Here is a 16018-nt window from a genome sequence, read left to right as displayed (position 1 = left end):
GTACTTACTACACCTGTCTGATAGGGGGTAAAGCGGGACTCTTCAGGCGTGCGAGATACTGCCTTACCTTTGTCCTGTCTTCTACTCCAACGCCAACAAGCTGAGGTCAACGTATTCGCCGTCCTCGACGCCGCAGAGGACGCCTAGCATGAGGTGATCTTTGGTCGGTAGGACATCTCTCAACTGCGAAACGACCCGGAGAAGAACCCAAGCATTCTCCATCGTCCCGAGACAGATGTGCTGAGTTAGGCACCCGGCGTCATGTTCCGGACACTAGACCACCACGGATGACATGGTATATGTGGATTGTAATGAGAATTCCATTGCAGAGCTCTATATATAAGCCGCCAAGCCGTGACCGTCGGGGACTCCAAACTTGGGTCGGGGCTGGTTCACTGCGTACGTGAAGATCCGGCCTGAGCGCGTAAGTTTCTCTCTTCCTCTCATCTTTTCATTCTTTTGCTAACTATATTCTACAGCTGGACCTTGGCCTTGTACGATTCTCTGAGCTTAGACAGCTTAGCGTCGAGGTCAACATCCTCAACTTCGCAATCATCGATCCCGCCCATGTCGATGAGATTGCCCATTCCTCAGTTTGTTGCAGATTAGACATGGCTGGGAAAGCGACTTGAGGATGTCAAGGGTGGTGGTGATGCCGGTGAAACAGCTGGGCCTTCAAACAAGGAGGCGCCGGCTGCCCGGAAGACTATATGAGATGTGGTCGGTAGACACGGAGTAAGTTCATTTTGACCGAGCCGCCCATGCTACACGAGCTAACTACTACTCAAGGGTGATGATGCCGGTGATCAGCTTGGCCTCCAAACAAGGGGGCGCTAGCCATTGCCCGGCTATCGACATGGTCGATATAATTTGAGTAGGTTCGTTCCGACTGAGCTGTCTCTATAACACGAGCTAACTACTACACGAAGGTGACGATGACACCGGTGAATAGCTGGGCCTCCGATTTAGGAGGCGCCGGTCCCGGGCCATCGACTATCTCAGGCATGGTCGATGTGCAGAGCGGGTGTTAGTTCTGACTGAGTTGTCTTTATTTCACAAGCTAACTACTACGGAAGGGTGAAGATGATGCCGGTGATCCGCTGGGCCTCCAAACAAGGGGGCGCCGGCCCCGGCCATCGACATGGTCGGTAGACATGGAGTAAGTTCATTTTGACCGAGTCGTCTATACCTACACTAGCTAACTACTACACGAAGGTGACGATGATGCCGGTGAATAGCTGGGCCTCCAATTTAGGAGGCGCCGGTCCCGGGCCATCGACCATCTCACACATGGTCGATGTGCAGAACGGAGGTTCGTTCTGACTGACCTGTCTCTACTACACTAGCTAACTACTATTGCCAACTAGGGTCCCTCGACCTATCCTTCCATCTCGTCTACTCTTGAAGAACACCAGCCCGATCTGTCAGCAACAACTGCAGTACAGCCAGCGTCAGACAATATAAAAAAAGGTGCCAAAAACGGGTTCTTCCATTTCAATAAACAACCCAAATCTTCGAACCAGCCTCAACCGCATGTCCACCACCGAAAACAAACCGAGACAAGAGCTCAGGTATTGTCAAGTGAAGTCGATGATTCACTGAATTCTGCAATTCACAAATTCACCTAGGCCATGTGGATGAGACTGGATTGAAGATTTGGGGTGTTGATTGAACAAAAACGGGTTCTTCCATTTCAATAAACAATCCAAGTCCTGAACCAGCCTCAACCGCATACCCACCACCGAAAACAAACAGAGACGGAACGAGACGAAAGCTCAGGTATTGTCGAGAGGCAGTGGCGGATTCATGAATTCTGCAATTCACATTATGTATGCTAGCGAGGTTCTGTCTGTTGGAATAAGCTCTCAGCCACAAGATAATCGGAGGATACCCCCGGGAATAACATCAATCCCACTGATCAACACAAATTTACCCCCGAAAATCCTCAATCAAAAGTTCTTGTCTCAACTTCCTCATCGGGAACACTTTTAGCGACCGTTATCTTGAACCGGGTCCGGCCTCGGCTTCGGCGCCGATGTCGTGCTAGCTACCGACTCCATCATCATTCATGTCTTTTATTCCCCGCCCGTTTCACCTTACAAATCCTCCCTCTCAAACCTCGACATCTCACCAAATATCTTCAAAATGGTGCGCAAGTCTCTCGCGGTCTTGGCTACTGTAGCTGGAGCTTCAGGCTTCAGTCTTGGTCCCTTTGGAACTCAAAAGCCAATTGGTCAGAGTGAGCATGACTTTAAGTGCGATTTGCCGCCTGTGCTCTCACCTGGAAACGATGGTCTTCCTTCTGCGAATGAACTATTCGACTCGAAAGATGCTTTTAATAAGCAGGTGAAGCGCCATCAAGCGATTGTGCGCGTTCCGTCAATTTGTTATGACGATCTTGGCGATGTTGACAAAGATGAACGTTGGGCGCCGTTTTATGATTTACATGATGTCCTGGCAAAAACATACCCAGCCATGTAAGCCACCAAACTCAATTCATAGACTCTTACTGACAATTTTAGCCATAAGTATTCAAAGTTGGAGAAGATTAACAAATTCGGTCTCGTTTACACATTTACCGGAAGCGACTCTTCACTCAAGCCTTATCTTCTCGCAGCTCATCAAGATGTTGTTCCCGTACCTGACCCATCAACATGGACGCATCCTCCCTTCGACGCTTACTTTGACGGAGAGTGGCTTTGGGGACGTGGAGCATCGGATGATAAGAATAGTCTCACAGCTCTCATGTCAGCCTTCGAGACTTTACTCACCGAGACGAAATGGCAGCCTAAGCGTACTGTGATCTTGGCATTTGGGTTCGATGAGGAGTGCTCTGGGCCTCGAGGCGCTGCCAAGATTGGAGAGTTCTTGACTGAGAGATATGGCGATAACGGCATTCCGTTTATCCTGGATGAGGGTGGTTCGGGAATTCAGCTCATTGACGATACTCTTTACGTTCTTCCCTCGGTGCAGGAGAAGGGTGCTATTGATATCTGGGCTGAACTTCGTGTCAAGGGTGGACACAGTTCTATTCCTTCTCCACACACCGGCATTGGTATCATGGCTGAGATTATTTCTGCTCTCGAGTCCAAGCCCTATGAGCCTGCTATTCTCAAGGGAAGCCCGGTCTACAACCACCTCGTCTGCCTGGCACGTCACTCTCCGGACTCACACACCAAACTCCATGACCTGCTCAAGAAGGATGATCTGGAGAAGCTGAAGGATGAGCTTATTCATCTCGACCCTATGGCCAAATTCACTATTCAAACAACACAAGCCGTTGATATTATTCGCGGTGGTCAGAAGATCAACGCTATGCCTGAAGTTGTCAACCTTGGTGTCAACTACCGTGTTGCGCCTCAAGATAGTCTTGACAAGGTACAAGAGCAATTCGTCAAGAACATTGACGCCGTTATTCAAAAGTACAACCTCACCTTAAGCGCCTACGAGGATGATGCAAAGTCTCAGATGGAATCTGGCTTCGACTACGATGGCCATCTCAAGCTCACAGCGATTCGCAACTCAGCCACAACACCCGTATCACCTACCAGTGGCCCGATCTGGGATATCTTCTCTGGTACAATCCAGCACAGCTTTGCTTTCGACGGCGGAAAGGTCGTACCTGTTGGTGAAATCATGACTGGCAACACTGATACGAGACATTACCTCAGTAAGTACATCGTTACACAGAGCGAGAAAATATACTAATAGGTTATAGACCTGTCGCCAAACATTTACCGCTGGACACCGAGTCGACAGCGCGGATCCGAAAACATTCACACGGTCGATGAGAGGATAAGAATTGAGTCGCACATGGACATTGTCAAGTTTTACTACGACCTGATCCGCAACTTTGACGCAGCCGAGTTCTAGACTCCTTCTAGCATAGACACATCATTACATATCTAAACTCAATGGCATGATCTCGCTCCTCAATGGCCCAAAACATACGCTTTTTCTTCACCGTCTTAACTTAGCTCCAGCCCGGGAGCTGCACCAGAGTGACTTTTAGACCCCCACGCTTCTCCACACGAACGCATCGGGCACTTTGTTAGCCATTCTCCACATTCTCCTCTTTGTCTGTCTGTGTTGGCTACTCCGTATGCTACGCTATGTATTTTCTGGGTTCATCTTATGACCTGTTCATGTTGGTTCCCCCTCATGAATGTAATTGCTTGTGATTCTTGGCGTGAGTGGCTTCTCGTTGCCTGTTCAGTTGGTCTGCATGTATATCAGTGCTTCTAAGCATGTTCAAATACCTGATTTGACCTTGCATGGCTGTAGTGTCAAGTACAGGTACACTACAGACTCGGGCTCCCTCCGAGGCCTTCAACACCATTACAAACTCAGCTTCTCTTACTTGCTCTTTCGCGGCTTCAACTCCACATCCAGATCCAACTGCGGGGTTCCCCACGATTGACAATCCCCATCCAAGTTCCCTCTCAGCATATCCTGTACCTATTGAACAGCCGACACCTCGTGTAAGCATCATCGCCCCAAAGCGGCAATGTCCAGCGTGCTCCTCATCATCTTTGACTCCCCATTGGCTACGCGTAATCGACCACGAGACACATCTTTTTCTTCACCGGCTTCTGCTGCACATGCGTGGGATTATTGAAAAATATGGCCACTTTGCGGGGAAGGGTAGTTTCCATGGGGTAATCAGGCATATTGATGTACTGTAGGTATATGCTTCCAGCATTAATTGGTATTCATTTTATATACAGAGAAGAAATTATTGCTACAGAACAGCCTGATATGATTGATGGCTGTGTACAGTAGTGTATGCCCAACGCCACAACACCATCTCCGTGCTTTGCTTCGAAATAACAGGTATCGTCATCAACATCGTCACCGCCCAATGCAACCTGCTTTTGCTCCCACCGAACCAAAAACATGCTTTTTTTTTAGATAGTAACTTCGAGATCCATTACCTCTTGGAACCCTTGTGCAATAGTATCAAGATCCTTCTGAGACGGCGCCACGCAAGGTCGTCTAGGTTCGCCCCCGTACCCTGAAAAGTGTCCCAGCGCTGCCTTGACACCAACGAATCCAGTCTTGATCGCCGTCCAGTCAGCCTTGGCCACTTTGGCCTGCAGCTGACGGGCTTCTTTCCAGTTCCCTTCTTCTGCGAGCTCTGTGATGCGCACGCAGGCTTTGGGACAGAGGTTGGCGAGGCCTGAGATGGTGCCGTTGGCTCCGACGGCGTGGCCTTGCAGGATGAAGTCTGCGCTGCCGCCTCCGACCCAGAAGCCCTCGGGGCAGTCTGCTGCGATGCGGGCGAGCTTGCCGGTGTTGCCGCATGTGAGCTTGACTCCCACGACGTTGGGGTGCTTGGCGATGCTGAGGATCGTGTCGGATGAGAGGTCTCGACCAGCTGCGGCGCCGGGGAAGTTGTACACTAGAAGAGGAATTGGGCTCTTGTCTGCCACGGCGTAGTAGTGCTGAATGACTAGATCATCGGGGAGAAGTCCGCCGTAGTAGCTGGGAGGCAAAACCAGGGCGTGTGTGGCACCAGCCTTGCCGGCGTCTTCACAAAGTTCTGTTGTCTCCCTTGTGCTTTGAGCACCACAGCCTGCGATGAGAGGAACACGGGTACCACTGCCCTCGTGGAAGATTGTATCTCTGGCAACGCGGATGATGGTGGTTCGTTCTGAAGGAGAGAGGTGGGCACATTCTCCGTTGGAGCCGTGGACAACAATACCGGCTACTCCTGACTCGAGAAGCTTGATGATGTGTTTCTCAGTAGCTGAAGCATCGACTTCGTCTTCGGGAGTGAAGAACGCAAGGGTAGGGACGTATACGCCATCGCCGAGGCGCAGCTGAGAAGCCTTGGGGGAGCCCATGGTGGGAGATTCAAGCAATGCCGAAGGCATATGGTATGATATGAGTGTAAAGTATATAAGTGCAAGCAGATTATACGCAGTAAGCAGGCTCTCTTTTATGCAAGTAAAGAACAAGAAAAGCAGTGAGAAGAATGATGAAGAGGCATTGTCAAAGAGGCTGGCGTCAGCTGCTCTTTTATGTCCAACCAAGGACTAGGTATAAGAGTGGCGTCCTCGTCATGAGGTAGCCCACTGCTCAGGCTCAGGCTCAGGCACTTGAGTTCGAGAGAGGCATGGTTCGAAAAGCGTGGGGGTTAGGTCCGGATCACTGGGTACGTGGTTGAAAAGGCGGGGAGAGACACGACAAAGGACATGCACTGAGCTCCGGCCGAGAGACTCCGGGCCGAACCGGTGACCTCACACGAGTCAAGAGACATGAAGAGATCGTGGGGGTCTTTTTTCCTCTGCAATTGACGGCTTCAATGGATGAATATGGGACATTTGAGAGGGCATCACTTACACTGAGAGTTACACAAAACGCCACCTTTACGAAATGGAAGCAAATATGTCGAGCATATTGTAAAGGCTGCCATCCATCACAGAGAACCACAGACAGAACACAAAACAGCGATCATCCTCGCAAAAGCAGGTACCGTCCGTTCACAAGTCGTCTGACTATTCCAACCCCCACGTCCAGCCTGTCCAATAGCACCCGCCAATTGCCGTGTAACCTTATAGAGGAATGCTGAAGAGAGCGTGGGGGAGCTGAGAGAAGAGACAACGCTAGGAGGAGATCTTGGGAATTGGGCGTTTTAATTGATGGAATATTCTTTAGGGGGGAGGGCAGCTGATCGTCGTGATCTGATTTTGTTTGGGAGTGAGCGCAACGGGCCACTGCAGACCGTATTCCTCACGTGCACTTGACGTGGGGGGTTTATTCTGTGTTTCTTCCCGATGTTTGTGCTATTTTGTGTGAATCTGATCTTCAGATGATGGCTGCTGCTATGTGAGATCTATTTATATCTTGTTTATTCCCGGATGTAGGCGTAATTTGGTGGATTGTGTGTGGAGTGGTTGCATTACTGACTGCCGATGCTGGTTCATGACCCTCAAAAAGCATCATATAACTGCCGGGATGCACTGGAAATCAAGATCTCTTATCATTTTGTATGAGAAAAGACAAAAATATTGGGATTAGTAACTTAAAACATGGCTTTCGATAGTCAGATAAGTATTATGGCCTCATGCGGAATTTAATAAATCCGTATTCAGGGAAAATCGGCATTGCTTTTTGTTAGGTACCTTTCCTCACTAGCCAACCTTCGTTGCAGCAACGAGGCTGTCCACGTCTCAACAAACGGCCATCAACATCAACATCAAATATCAACAGATTCAACAAACAAATCCAAAGCAGCTCAAAATTCTCTCTCCGGCTTATATGAGCATTTACCAACAATACAAAGCCGACACAGACTCTGTAGCAACATGGCTGGCCAACACTGCCAAAGCCCACGGCTACGACGCTGACGGTGCAGTTGGCGCTGCCGCTCTCGACACTCTCAAGAAGAGGAAGAAGAGAAAGCGAAATTGAAACGGCAAAGGTCCTAGTAGAGCTAAGAACAAGAAGAAGCAAGAGAAGCAGGACCCTAGCACCAAGAAATATGTCATCAGAGTCAGGGACTTTGAGGCTATGGCTAAACATGTTGCCGAGACCAATGCTGTCGAGGTTCCTCTCAAGACTGCCATTGCTCTGGAGAGAGGTATCTGGGGTATGCTGAACACATCTGATTATGTTGATGCCAGTGATACTGATACATTTCACAGTTCGCAGATCCTTCTCTCAAAAACTCACAGAGAGTGGTGCAAGACGGGATCGTCGCTCCGATGCTTCTCATTCTCACTTCGTAGAAGTCCTGGAGAAGCTCCGCGGCTATCTCAAACCAATCATGAAAGCTGGTCTTTTCAAACCAGATGATCTCGACAAGAAGCCGGATGTCAAGGCAAACCACCCCGCCGAGGGCATGTTTGACGTCCTCAACGTCTACACTCCTTCTGAGGAATTCCTCAATGCTCCTGACATCACGCCTACTCCTACTGCTGAGCCTGAGACTCAATACACCGTTGAGGAAGAGGTCACCTGGGAAGACGCCTTCTTCGCCTTCGCCGCTCTTCTCCGCGACTATGATTATCTCAGTCTTTTCGACAGCTACGTAAAACACAACCGTACTACTATCGGTCCTGGATCCTACAACGGCGCCTTTGGTTGGTATAATGAGAGGCTCGGCGCCAATGGCAGAAACAATACCGAGAGGTGACAAGGCGGCCCTGTTCGAGGTCTTTTCGGGTTTTCACTTCCTTACCACACAGCCTGGTCATGGTGACGTGGAGGACGAGCTTGTCCGCGGCATGGACGCTGCGCTCAGGGAAAAGAAAGAGAACCCTCCTCGTCTCTGGATATCTTGGGCTCTTCAGATGTATCTCGACATCGTCCAGGGTCTTGGAGAGTCCGTCGGGCGCGGGTATGAGCAGTTCAAGCAGGAGAGTCTGAAGATCCAAAAGGCTCTTGTTGATCTTCCCAAGACGGCTGAGCGCAGGCAAGTCCTTCAGGCGGCGACGCGATGGAATCACGATCCTATCTTCGAGACGAGCCAGGTAAACGTGGAGATGGGCCTGGCCCCTCACGATAGTGAAGAGTCTCCTGAGTTCCACTTCCTTCGTCGGAACCTCATACACTGCGGTCTTTTGATCCATCACATGCGATCTACGCTTCATTATTAGGGCGTCCATACTGCTGCACCCAGCGGTGGTCTGGTGGCTACTACACAGCTCTACCAAGCCCTCCGGCAAAAAGAGGGCCGTATCCCTCAAGGGCAAGCGCGGGAGGATACCAAGGCAACGCGTGCTTCTTTGTTGGAAAGCCGCCCATGGATCTCGAGGGCTACTACAAGAACTACTGTCTCTGCCTGGGCACTTCACTCACAAACTGAGCACCGAACAGACGGAGCTCCAAGCCTACTGAGCATAAAGGCAATGCACCAAACATGAAGTTCGATGGCTGGGTGTCCCTGCAATTGGACAACCGTGTTCGTGTGGATAATGCCCGTGAGCCTTGGACAATTGCTAGTGTTGGAGAACTCTTGACGGAGGGTCGCAAGAAGGCGATGATGGATGGCAAGGGTCATATACAAGGGGACCTGAAGCAAAAGGCTAAGGAGGCCAATGTAAGTCCTGAAAAGTCCTGACAGCAAGCTTTTACTAACAGATCCTAGCTCGCCCAAGTCATCAACAGCGAAGTCCCTCGTATCACCTTCAACTACTTCACCATGTACAACATTGCCTGGTTCCTCCTCACCGATCTCAAGCGCGCCTCCACCGCCGAAGTCGGCCCCGAGTTCCTCAACTACATACCCTCTGAGGACCAGCTCCCCTTTGTAGTAGGCTACGTCTTCTCAACGACCTCGGGGCACGGCTCCGATGTTCGAAAGCCCGGCGTGGGAATGACAGGTTCCTCAACGTGGCCATGGAAGTCATGGGCGAGTTCTTACACGAGGGTAAAGGGAGGATCATCAAGGAGGCGAGGGAGACAAAGGTTGAGCCGGAGGAAGTCGAGGATGTAGATGTTGATGGGTCCGAGTTATGGGGGCCGAGGAAGTTCAAAGGAGCAGAGGGATCGGGACGGACACTTGGGGGCGATGGCGATGGCGAGCAATGCTGATGTTGCGGAGCTCATGAAGCTTTTGCAGATGGTGGATTGAACGATGGTTGGAAAGACATGAGCTTGAGTAAGAAAGAATGTGTTGATAGGTATAGTACAAGTACGATATGAACAAAAGCGATGTACAAAAGTTGATATTGAAAATACTACCCTAGCATAACTTGCATGTGAGTGACCTGGTGCCTGAATTCCGATGTGTCTCTGACAGAAAGATAAGAAAGTTCTTATGTTACAATACAAATACACTGCCCTCATTGACCAATATCAAGCAATCAAACTATGTCAAACTCGATTAAACACACCCCCCAAGTCGAGTCTTCCATACCAGATAACCAGCATATCCCAACACACCCGTCAACGCCAACCTCCCCACTCCCGCCAATAAGTTCTGATTCGCCCTCTGCAAAGTCTTCTTCTTCATAACCTTGCTGTTCCTTCTAAACGTCTCACCATCATTGAGATGTGGAAACGGTGCCTCTACCATCTTTCCTGTCTCAGGGTCCTGAACTTCTGGTACCGGAACACCAAGATACTCGCACAGCGGCCCCCAGCCCTCTGTGATGGTATACTCGATATACCGATCCGCTGGAATCCTGTCATGAAATTCTTGATATTGCGCTTTATACCATGCAATTGCCTTTTCCTTATCATTACCATGATCGTATTTCTGAACCAGAGATCTCATCGATTTGCTATACTTTGCCATATACTGCAGATTCGTATCAAGCAAAAAACAATAAATCATAGTGAGTTTAGCCAAGAACCCCTTTGGAGTGGTTATCAAGTAGATGCTATTGAGCACACTCTCATACCACTTCTCAGGGTCTCGATTCATGATAATGACTTTAGCTTCAGGGTACAGCTCCGCTAACTCAGGACCAAAGAACGCAGCGGGAACATCACACACAGCCTGACAATCGCCGAGCAGGTGATCCCAGTCCGCGCGTGTGAATGTCCCCTTATCGGCGTACTTTGCTTCCATGGCACGTACCCATTCAGGGGCGCGGGTGGGATTGTTGAAGAGAGTTTGCATGTGGTAGCAATCGTGGAAACCAAGCTGCCACAGAGCGTTACGAATACCTATTGGTTCTGTTTCAGCTCCATTTTCGGGTAGTAGTCTAGATTACGCGCGTAATTGTTGAGAGGGGGTTTGATAAGCCCCCCTGAGATAGAATAGACGTACTCAACGTTCCTGTGCGATGGACGCCACAGACGATGACGCGCATGGGCACGATGCGATCAGGGATGGTGTACGTGGACGTTGACATTGTGAAAGTTGTCTTCGCGAGATGACGATGTTTCAATGGTGATGCAGGGAGATTATTGATGCCCAGATCTTCAAGGGTAACGAGAGTATCCGTCAGTGATGGCCTAACCTATTTCGCTTCGCGTCAAGTGAACGCGCTTGGGCGTCTGTCTCGGTGAGTTTGACCTGGCCCTGACCGAGCGAGGTGTAGACCCAATGGGACTGAAGCTTGTTTATTGGGGATGCTTATCATGCACTAACCAGATGTGATGTCTAGGGTATGTAATAGGGATGCGAGCGAGAACCCTACAAGAATAGAAACAAGATTATTGGTGGTGATGAAATTATTAGAAATAGGTAGACAATCAATCGGATTTGATATCGTTCGTGTCTAATCTAGAGGTTTCTAGTCTAGTCTGAGCTTGGCTCTGCTGGCTTTGTTCTCTATCGGCGCTATGATCCGCTGATGGTGGATGCTCCGGACAAGCCGGTATCGGGTGGATCTCAAGATATGCTCCATCAATGGAGCAACATCAAGGTCGAACTTGGAGCCCAAAGAGCCTCTAAACTCTAACATGTGATGACAAGGGTACAAGGAATGCCAAGTTATGGATCAGTGACTCCAACACTGACTCACTATTCAACCATTTATCATTACGCGTCAGAATACGAACCCTCAGTCGACTATGATTGTGGGAGAGGGTACCTAGAGACCGCCTCTGTCAATATGTATCTGCATCTGCACGTCAGTTCGCATGTCTATCACACCAATCAAGGTAACCAAGAGTGTCGATCAACTGCCAGCCCTGCATGGTCAGCGTGGAAGGTGATCATCAGTGATTCTCTGGCCTTCTTCAACAGCCAAAAGATGGTGTGAACTAAAAATGAAACCATCTCGGGAATACTGACAATGGTCACCTCAGAGAGCAAAGAGCCTCAATCCAATTCAGAGCCAGTAGCGCCCAACCGACCGGCCCCCCTAACCGATCGCTGCAGGGCTCATCGTCCCCTGAAGCACAGGGCACGTCAAGGTCTCAGCGGCCCGCACGTGGCGGTGGAAGAAGCCCGCTGGAAGCTCTCCCCGTCTAGCTCTGGTCTGCCCTGGTCTGGCTTCTAATATTGTACCGGCAGCCCGGGTGCAGTCAGTAAGGTCCTTGCTTTTTATCTCACGCCCTCCCCGAACGAGTAACCCGAGCGTCTGCTTCTTTTTTTCATGATAACCAAGACACACTTTAACCGGACCAATTGAAGGGCGAGGAGCAGACATGATGAGACAGGTCCAAGACGACAGGTCTGAAAGCGAGGATTGGCCTGCGTGGGTTGAGCAAGGGAAGAAGAGAGGAGAGAAGAGTTTGCTTGGTTTGAAGAGAATTCCAGTGTACAGTATTAAGTGATTATCATCATGTATGACGAGTGTTTCGGCATTCAATGGGTGTCAGATAAGAAACAATTTTCATGACTCGACGCAAAAACACCAAAAATGATATCGCCAGTACCGATACCAGCTCAACAACATACCACGAATGCTATGACGAGCCCTTTATAGGCCGAGAAACCAAGGAACCAAGCACACCATCATCATCATATCCATCAACTTATATAGCATCATCACAGACTTGATCAGTGAACGGACTAAACCTGGCTTGTCCCATCTCGGGCTTGCTCTCGGCGACCCACAGTCCTTATCACGCAAGTTTGCCGCCCCCGTAGCCACAACAATACACCACGACCACCTACAGAGGGAAAAAACTATACAGGCCCAGTTTTGTGTTTCTTGTTCTCGCCCCGGAGCGAGACTATACAACAGACACAGACACAGGCACAGGCACAGGCACAGAATAAGTAGTATGTAAATCGTGCCCCCCTTGATCGACAACATGATCAATCCTCCAAACTCAGTTTTGCCCTCGAGGGGCCCAGTCCTTTAAACCTCGCCTTTCCCCCCCAATTTCCAGACCCGATATTTTTTATCATCATAAAAAATATTCATTCGCTAGTTATGCTATCTGAACAGAATGATAGTGGGAGTGGGAGCGGCAGCGGTGGGAGACCTAGTCTGGTACACACTCCCCTCCGCAGGGAAAAGAAGCGAGTAGGTTTCCACTCCAGCAAAGAATCCTCCGGAGAGAGCAGCGACTCAACAACTCGCCCGCAACAAACGCAAACACGACAGCAGCAGAAAGACGAAGGCGTCTTCTCGCCAGCTGGTTCACCGAAACTAGCCCCTGGGGAATTGCCCCCCAACGCACCAGATGCTTACGAACTAAGCCTTGCTCTCACAAAGATCCTCTCCGCTGAGCAGGAGAAGAAACGACAGGTCCAGGGTCTCGCGCCAGATACCCCGGATGTAGTAGGACCAAAGAGACCGCGACCTGCGCTCAGGAGAAATACGAGCTATGATGATCCTAATGAGCGGGAGAAGGCGGACCAGGCGGAGTCGAGGACCACGGAGAGACAGTACCGATCTATGGCTGATGCACGACAGAGAGCTGATCGGTTAGCTGTCTCGTTGGGGAGTTACTCTGCCCCTGGATCACGACGAGCATCGCTTGATCTTGAGGAAGTCCCCTCGTTTAAGCCGCTGATCGAGGACTATGATAATCCCAAGATTTCACCGCCGGCTGGGTCAAACACCATTGAAGATGCAGGAGGATACTTTGGTCTTCGACAGAGAATAGCAAACTCTGATCGCTTTCAGCATCACGCTGCGGCTGAGAATCTAGTTAGGTCTCATACCCGCAAGGGAAAACGGGATCTATTCACACAGCATCCCAACGGTGGACCGACTTCTGGAACTGCTACACCTGTTCTTCAACAAGCTTACGCCCACGACTACGTCCCCCGACCGGACCAATACCGCGGCGGTATTCTCTCGTCACTGCTGAAGCTGTATCACGATGATAGAGCACCAGGTAGCGGTATGAACACACCCAAGGATCCGGGTACACCACTCATGTCGCCGCGTAACTCACCACCTGTATCCCGCCCCGGCTCATCCAACGGAACGCCTCCTATCCGATCACCACCTCGCTCACGACCGACGAGCGGGTTGTTCAATTACCACAAGAACAGAAACTCGACGTCTTCGCTTGCACTCACGGAGTTGATGAAGTCCTCTTCCATGTTTGCGGCGCCAGCTTCAGCGAATATCTCTGATAAATGGGCTGAGAAGATAAAGCAACAACCGCCACCCCCGAAGAAGCGTGATAAGGCGAGGATTACTATTCATATTGCGGGTATTATCCAACGACATCGGTATCTGCTCAAGTTGTGTAGGGCTCTTATGATGTATGGTGCGCCTACACATCGGTTGGAAGAGTACATGACAATGTCATCTCGTGTCCTCGAGATTGAAGCTCAGTTCTTGTACCTCCCTGGATGCATGATTATCAGCTTTGATGATAGCACTACGCATACCACTGAGGTTAAGCTCGTTCGTGTACCGCAGGGTATTGACCTCGGTCGTCTTCGAGACGTACACAACATTTACAAAGAAGTTGTCCATGACAAGATCGGGGTTGAAGAAGCGACGAAACGACTTGACGATGTCAACACGCGGAAGGATAAATACAACGTCTGGATTCGGGTGTTCTTATACGGCGTCGCTTCAGCTTGTGTTGCGCCCTTTGCTTTCCAGGGCCGGTTCATCGATTTACCTATTGCCTTCTTTCTCGGATGTATCGTCGGTATTCTTCAACTCGTCTTGGCGCCTAGCAATGAACTATACGCCCACGTCTTTGAAGTTTCGGCCGCCCTTATCACGTCGTTCTTCGCTCGAGCATTCGGTTCTATCCAAAACGGCAAACTCTTCTGTTTCAGTGCACTAGCACAGAGTAGTATTGCCCTCATTCTCCCAGGGTACATGGTCCTCTGTAGTTCTCTCGAGCTTCAAAGCCATAACCTCGTCGCCGGTAGTGTACGCATGGTCCACGCTCTCATCTACACTCTCTTCCTCGGATACGGTATCACTATCGGTGCTTCGCTCTACGGCATGATCGACAGTAACGCAACGAGTCGCTCGACCTGCGATAACCCCCTCGGTCGGGAATGGTACTTCCTCTTCGTCCCAGGCTTCACCATGTGTCTCTGTCTCATCAACCAAGCCAAGTGGAAGCAAACTCCTGTTATGGTCGGGATGGCTTTAGCTGGATGGTCGGTCAACAGTTACTGCGCTGAGTACTTTGGAGGAAACGGGCAAATCTCCAATATGCTGGGTGCTTTGACGATTGGTATTCTCGCGAACTTGTACTCGAGAATGGGTCGACATATCGAGAATGGATACCTGGACTTTGTCGACTGGTGGAAGCTCAGGGTTCGACCACGATATACCAAGAAGAAAATCGACTCGGACTCGTGGTCCCTCCCTACCCTCAATGACCCCGAGTCTCGACCTGGAACACCAGAGAAACATCACGAGCCCGAGAAGAAGCCCCGCAAGGTGGGATACAGTCTCGCAGCTGCAGCTATGCTTCCAGCGATTTTCGTGCAAGTTCCCTCTGGCTTAGCAGCGGGAGGTTCTCTGTTAGCCAGCATCACTATGGCCGACGAGATTACCAAGAACGGAACAAAGGTAGCATCCGACATGAACACAATGGGCAATCTTGAAGGAACTGCGTTCAACGTCTTGTTCAAGGTCATCCAAGTTGCCATTGGTATCAGTGTCGGTTTGTTCATGAGTGCACTGATCGTCTACCCCTTGGGTAAGAGACGAAGTGGACTGTTCAGTTTCTAAGCTGAGCACACATTCATTCTTATACTGCATTTCATAATATGCGTCAGGATGGCTTATTACAGCGGATATACAAAAGCAACAAGAGAAATTTCTCGGAGTTATTGTTTTCTTTGTTATTGGGATTGTTATTAGGATTGGGATTGGGATTGAAGCGACTGGCGCAAAGCAAGCGATGGGTTTCCTTTTTATAAGCATACACAGATACAGAACTATAGATACGGAACGGTAATGACCGGGATGAACAGGATAGGATATACAGCGCTGATACAATTAATATTTTTTTTTCCTGCTGAGAAATTGTCTATTTTTGACTCTGTAAAACACGTCCTGTTGCACAAACTGGACACACATGGAGCTTGAAGTCTCGATCTCGATCCTCAACTGACAATACAGTGACGTCAGCCTCCCCCAACCACTCACTCATTCCACCATCTTCACTCGACTGACTACCCCCTCCATCAACAGCTTCTCGAACAACACACAAAAATTCTAGCCTCAAA

The 16018-nt window shown here is 49.9% G+C and overlaps 6 protein-coding genes across 6 annotated transcripts; 4 read left to right on the top strand and 2 right to left on the bottom strand.

The window, feature by feature from the left end:
* Positions 1-2145: 2145 nt before the first annotated feature.
* Positions 2146-3873, top strand: J7337_004762 (uncharacterized protein; the record flags this gene model as incomplete). Its single annotated transcript, XM_044822451.1, has 3 exons — positions 2146-2477; positions 2523-3670; positions 3719-3873. 3 exons carry the CDS (start codon positions 2146-2148, stop codon positions 3871-3873), a joined length of 1635 nt encoding a protein of 544 aa, XP_044683784.1.
* Positions 3874-4907: 1034 nt separating this feature from the next.
* Positions 4908-5846, bottom strand: J7337_004761 (uncharacterized protein; the record flags this gene model as incomplete). The annotated part of the gene is made up of 1 exon (XM_044822450.1): positions 4908-5846. One exon carries the CDS (start codon positions 5844-5846, stop codon positions 4908-4910), a length of 939 nt encoding a protein of 312 aa, XP_044683783.1.
* Positions 5847-7515: 1669 nt separating this feature from the next.
* Positions 7516-8812, top strand: J7337_004760 (uncharacterized protein; the record flags this gene model as incomplete). The annotated part of the gene is given in 4 exon segments (XM_044822449.1): positions 7516-7594; positions 7650-8087; positions 8104-8541; positions 8604-8812. 4 exon segments carry the CDS (start codon positions 7516-7518, stop codon positions 8810-8812), a joined length of 1164 nt encoding a protein of 387 aa, XP_044683782.1.
* A 54-nt stretch (positions 8813-8866) lies between these two features.
* J7337_004759 (uncharacterized protein) lies at positions 8867-9442 on the top strand (the record flags this gene model as incomplete). The annotated part of the gene is made up of 2 exons (XM_044822448.1): positions 8867-9046; positions 9095-9442. The coding sequence occupies 2 exons, from the start codon at positions 8867-8869 to the stop codon at positions 9440-9442; spliced, it is 528 nt and encodes a 175-aa protein (XP_044683781.1).
* A 390-nt stretch (positions 9443-9832) lies between these two features.
* On the bottom strand, positions 9833-10808 carry J7337_004758 (uncharacterized protein; the record flags this gene model as incomplete). The annotated part of the gene is made up of 2 exons (XM_044822447.1): positions 9833-10620; positions 10724-10808. 2 exons carry the CDS (start codon positions 10806-10808, stop codon positions 9833-9835), a joined length of 873 nt encoding a protein of 290 aa, XP_044683780.1.
* Positions 10809-12785: 1977 nt separating this feature from the next.
* J7337_004757 (uncharacterized protein) lies at positions 12786-15518 on the top strand (the record flags this gene model as incomplete). The annotated part of the gene is made up of 1 exon (XM_044822446.1): positions 12786-15518. The coding sequence occupies one exon, from the start codon at positions 12786-12788 to the stop codon at positions 15516-15518; it is 2733 nt and encodes a 910-aa protein (XP_044683779.1).
* Positions 15519-16018: the final 500 nt, after the last annotated feature.

Source organism: Fusarium musae, chromosome 3 (assembly GCF_019915245.1).
Source record: "Fusarium musae strain F31 chromosome 3, whole genome shotgun sequence".
Taxonomy (NCBI): Eukaryota; Fungi; Ascomycota; class Sordariomycetes; order Hypocreales; family Nectriaceae; genus Fusarium; species Fusarium musae.
The sequence above is the reverse complement of the archived record's forward strand: the minus strand, read 5'-3'. Positions and strand labels throughout refer to the sequence as shown.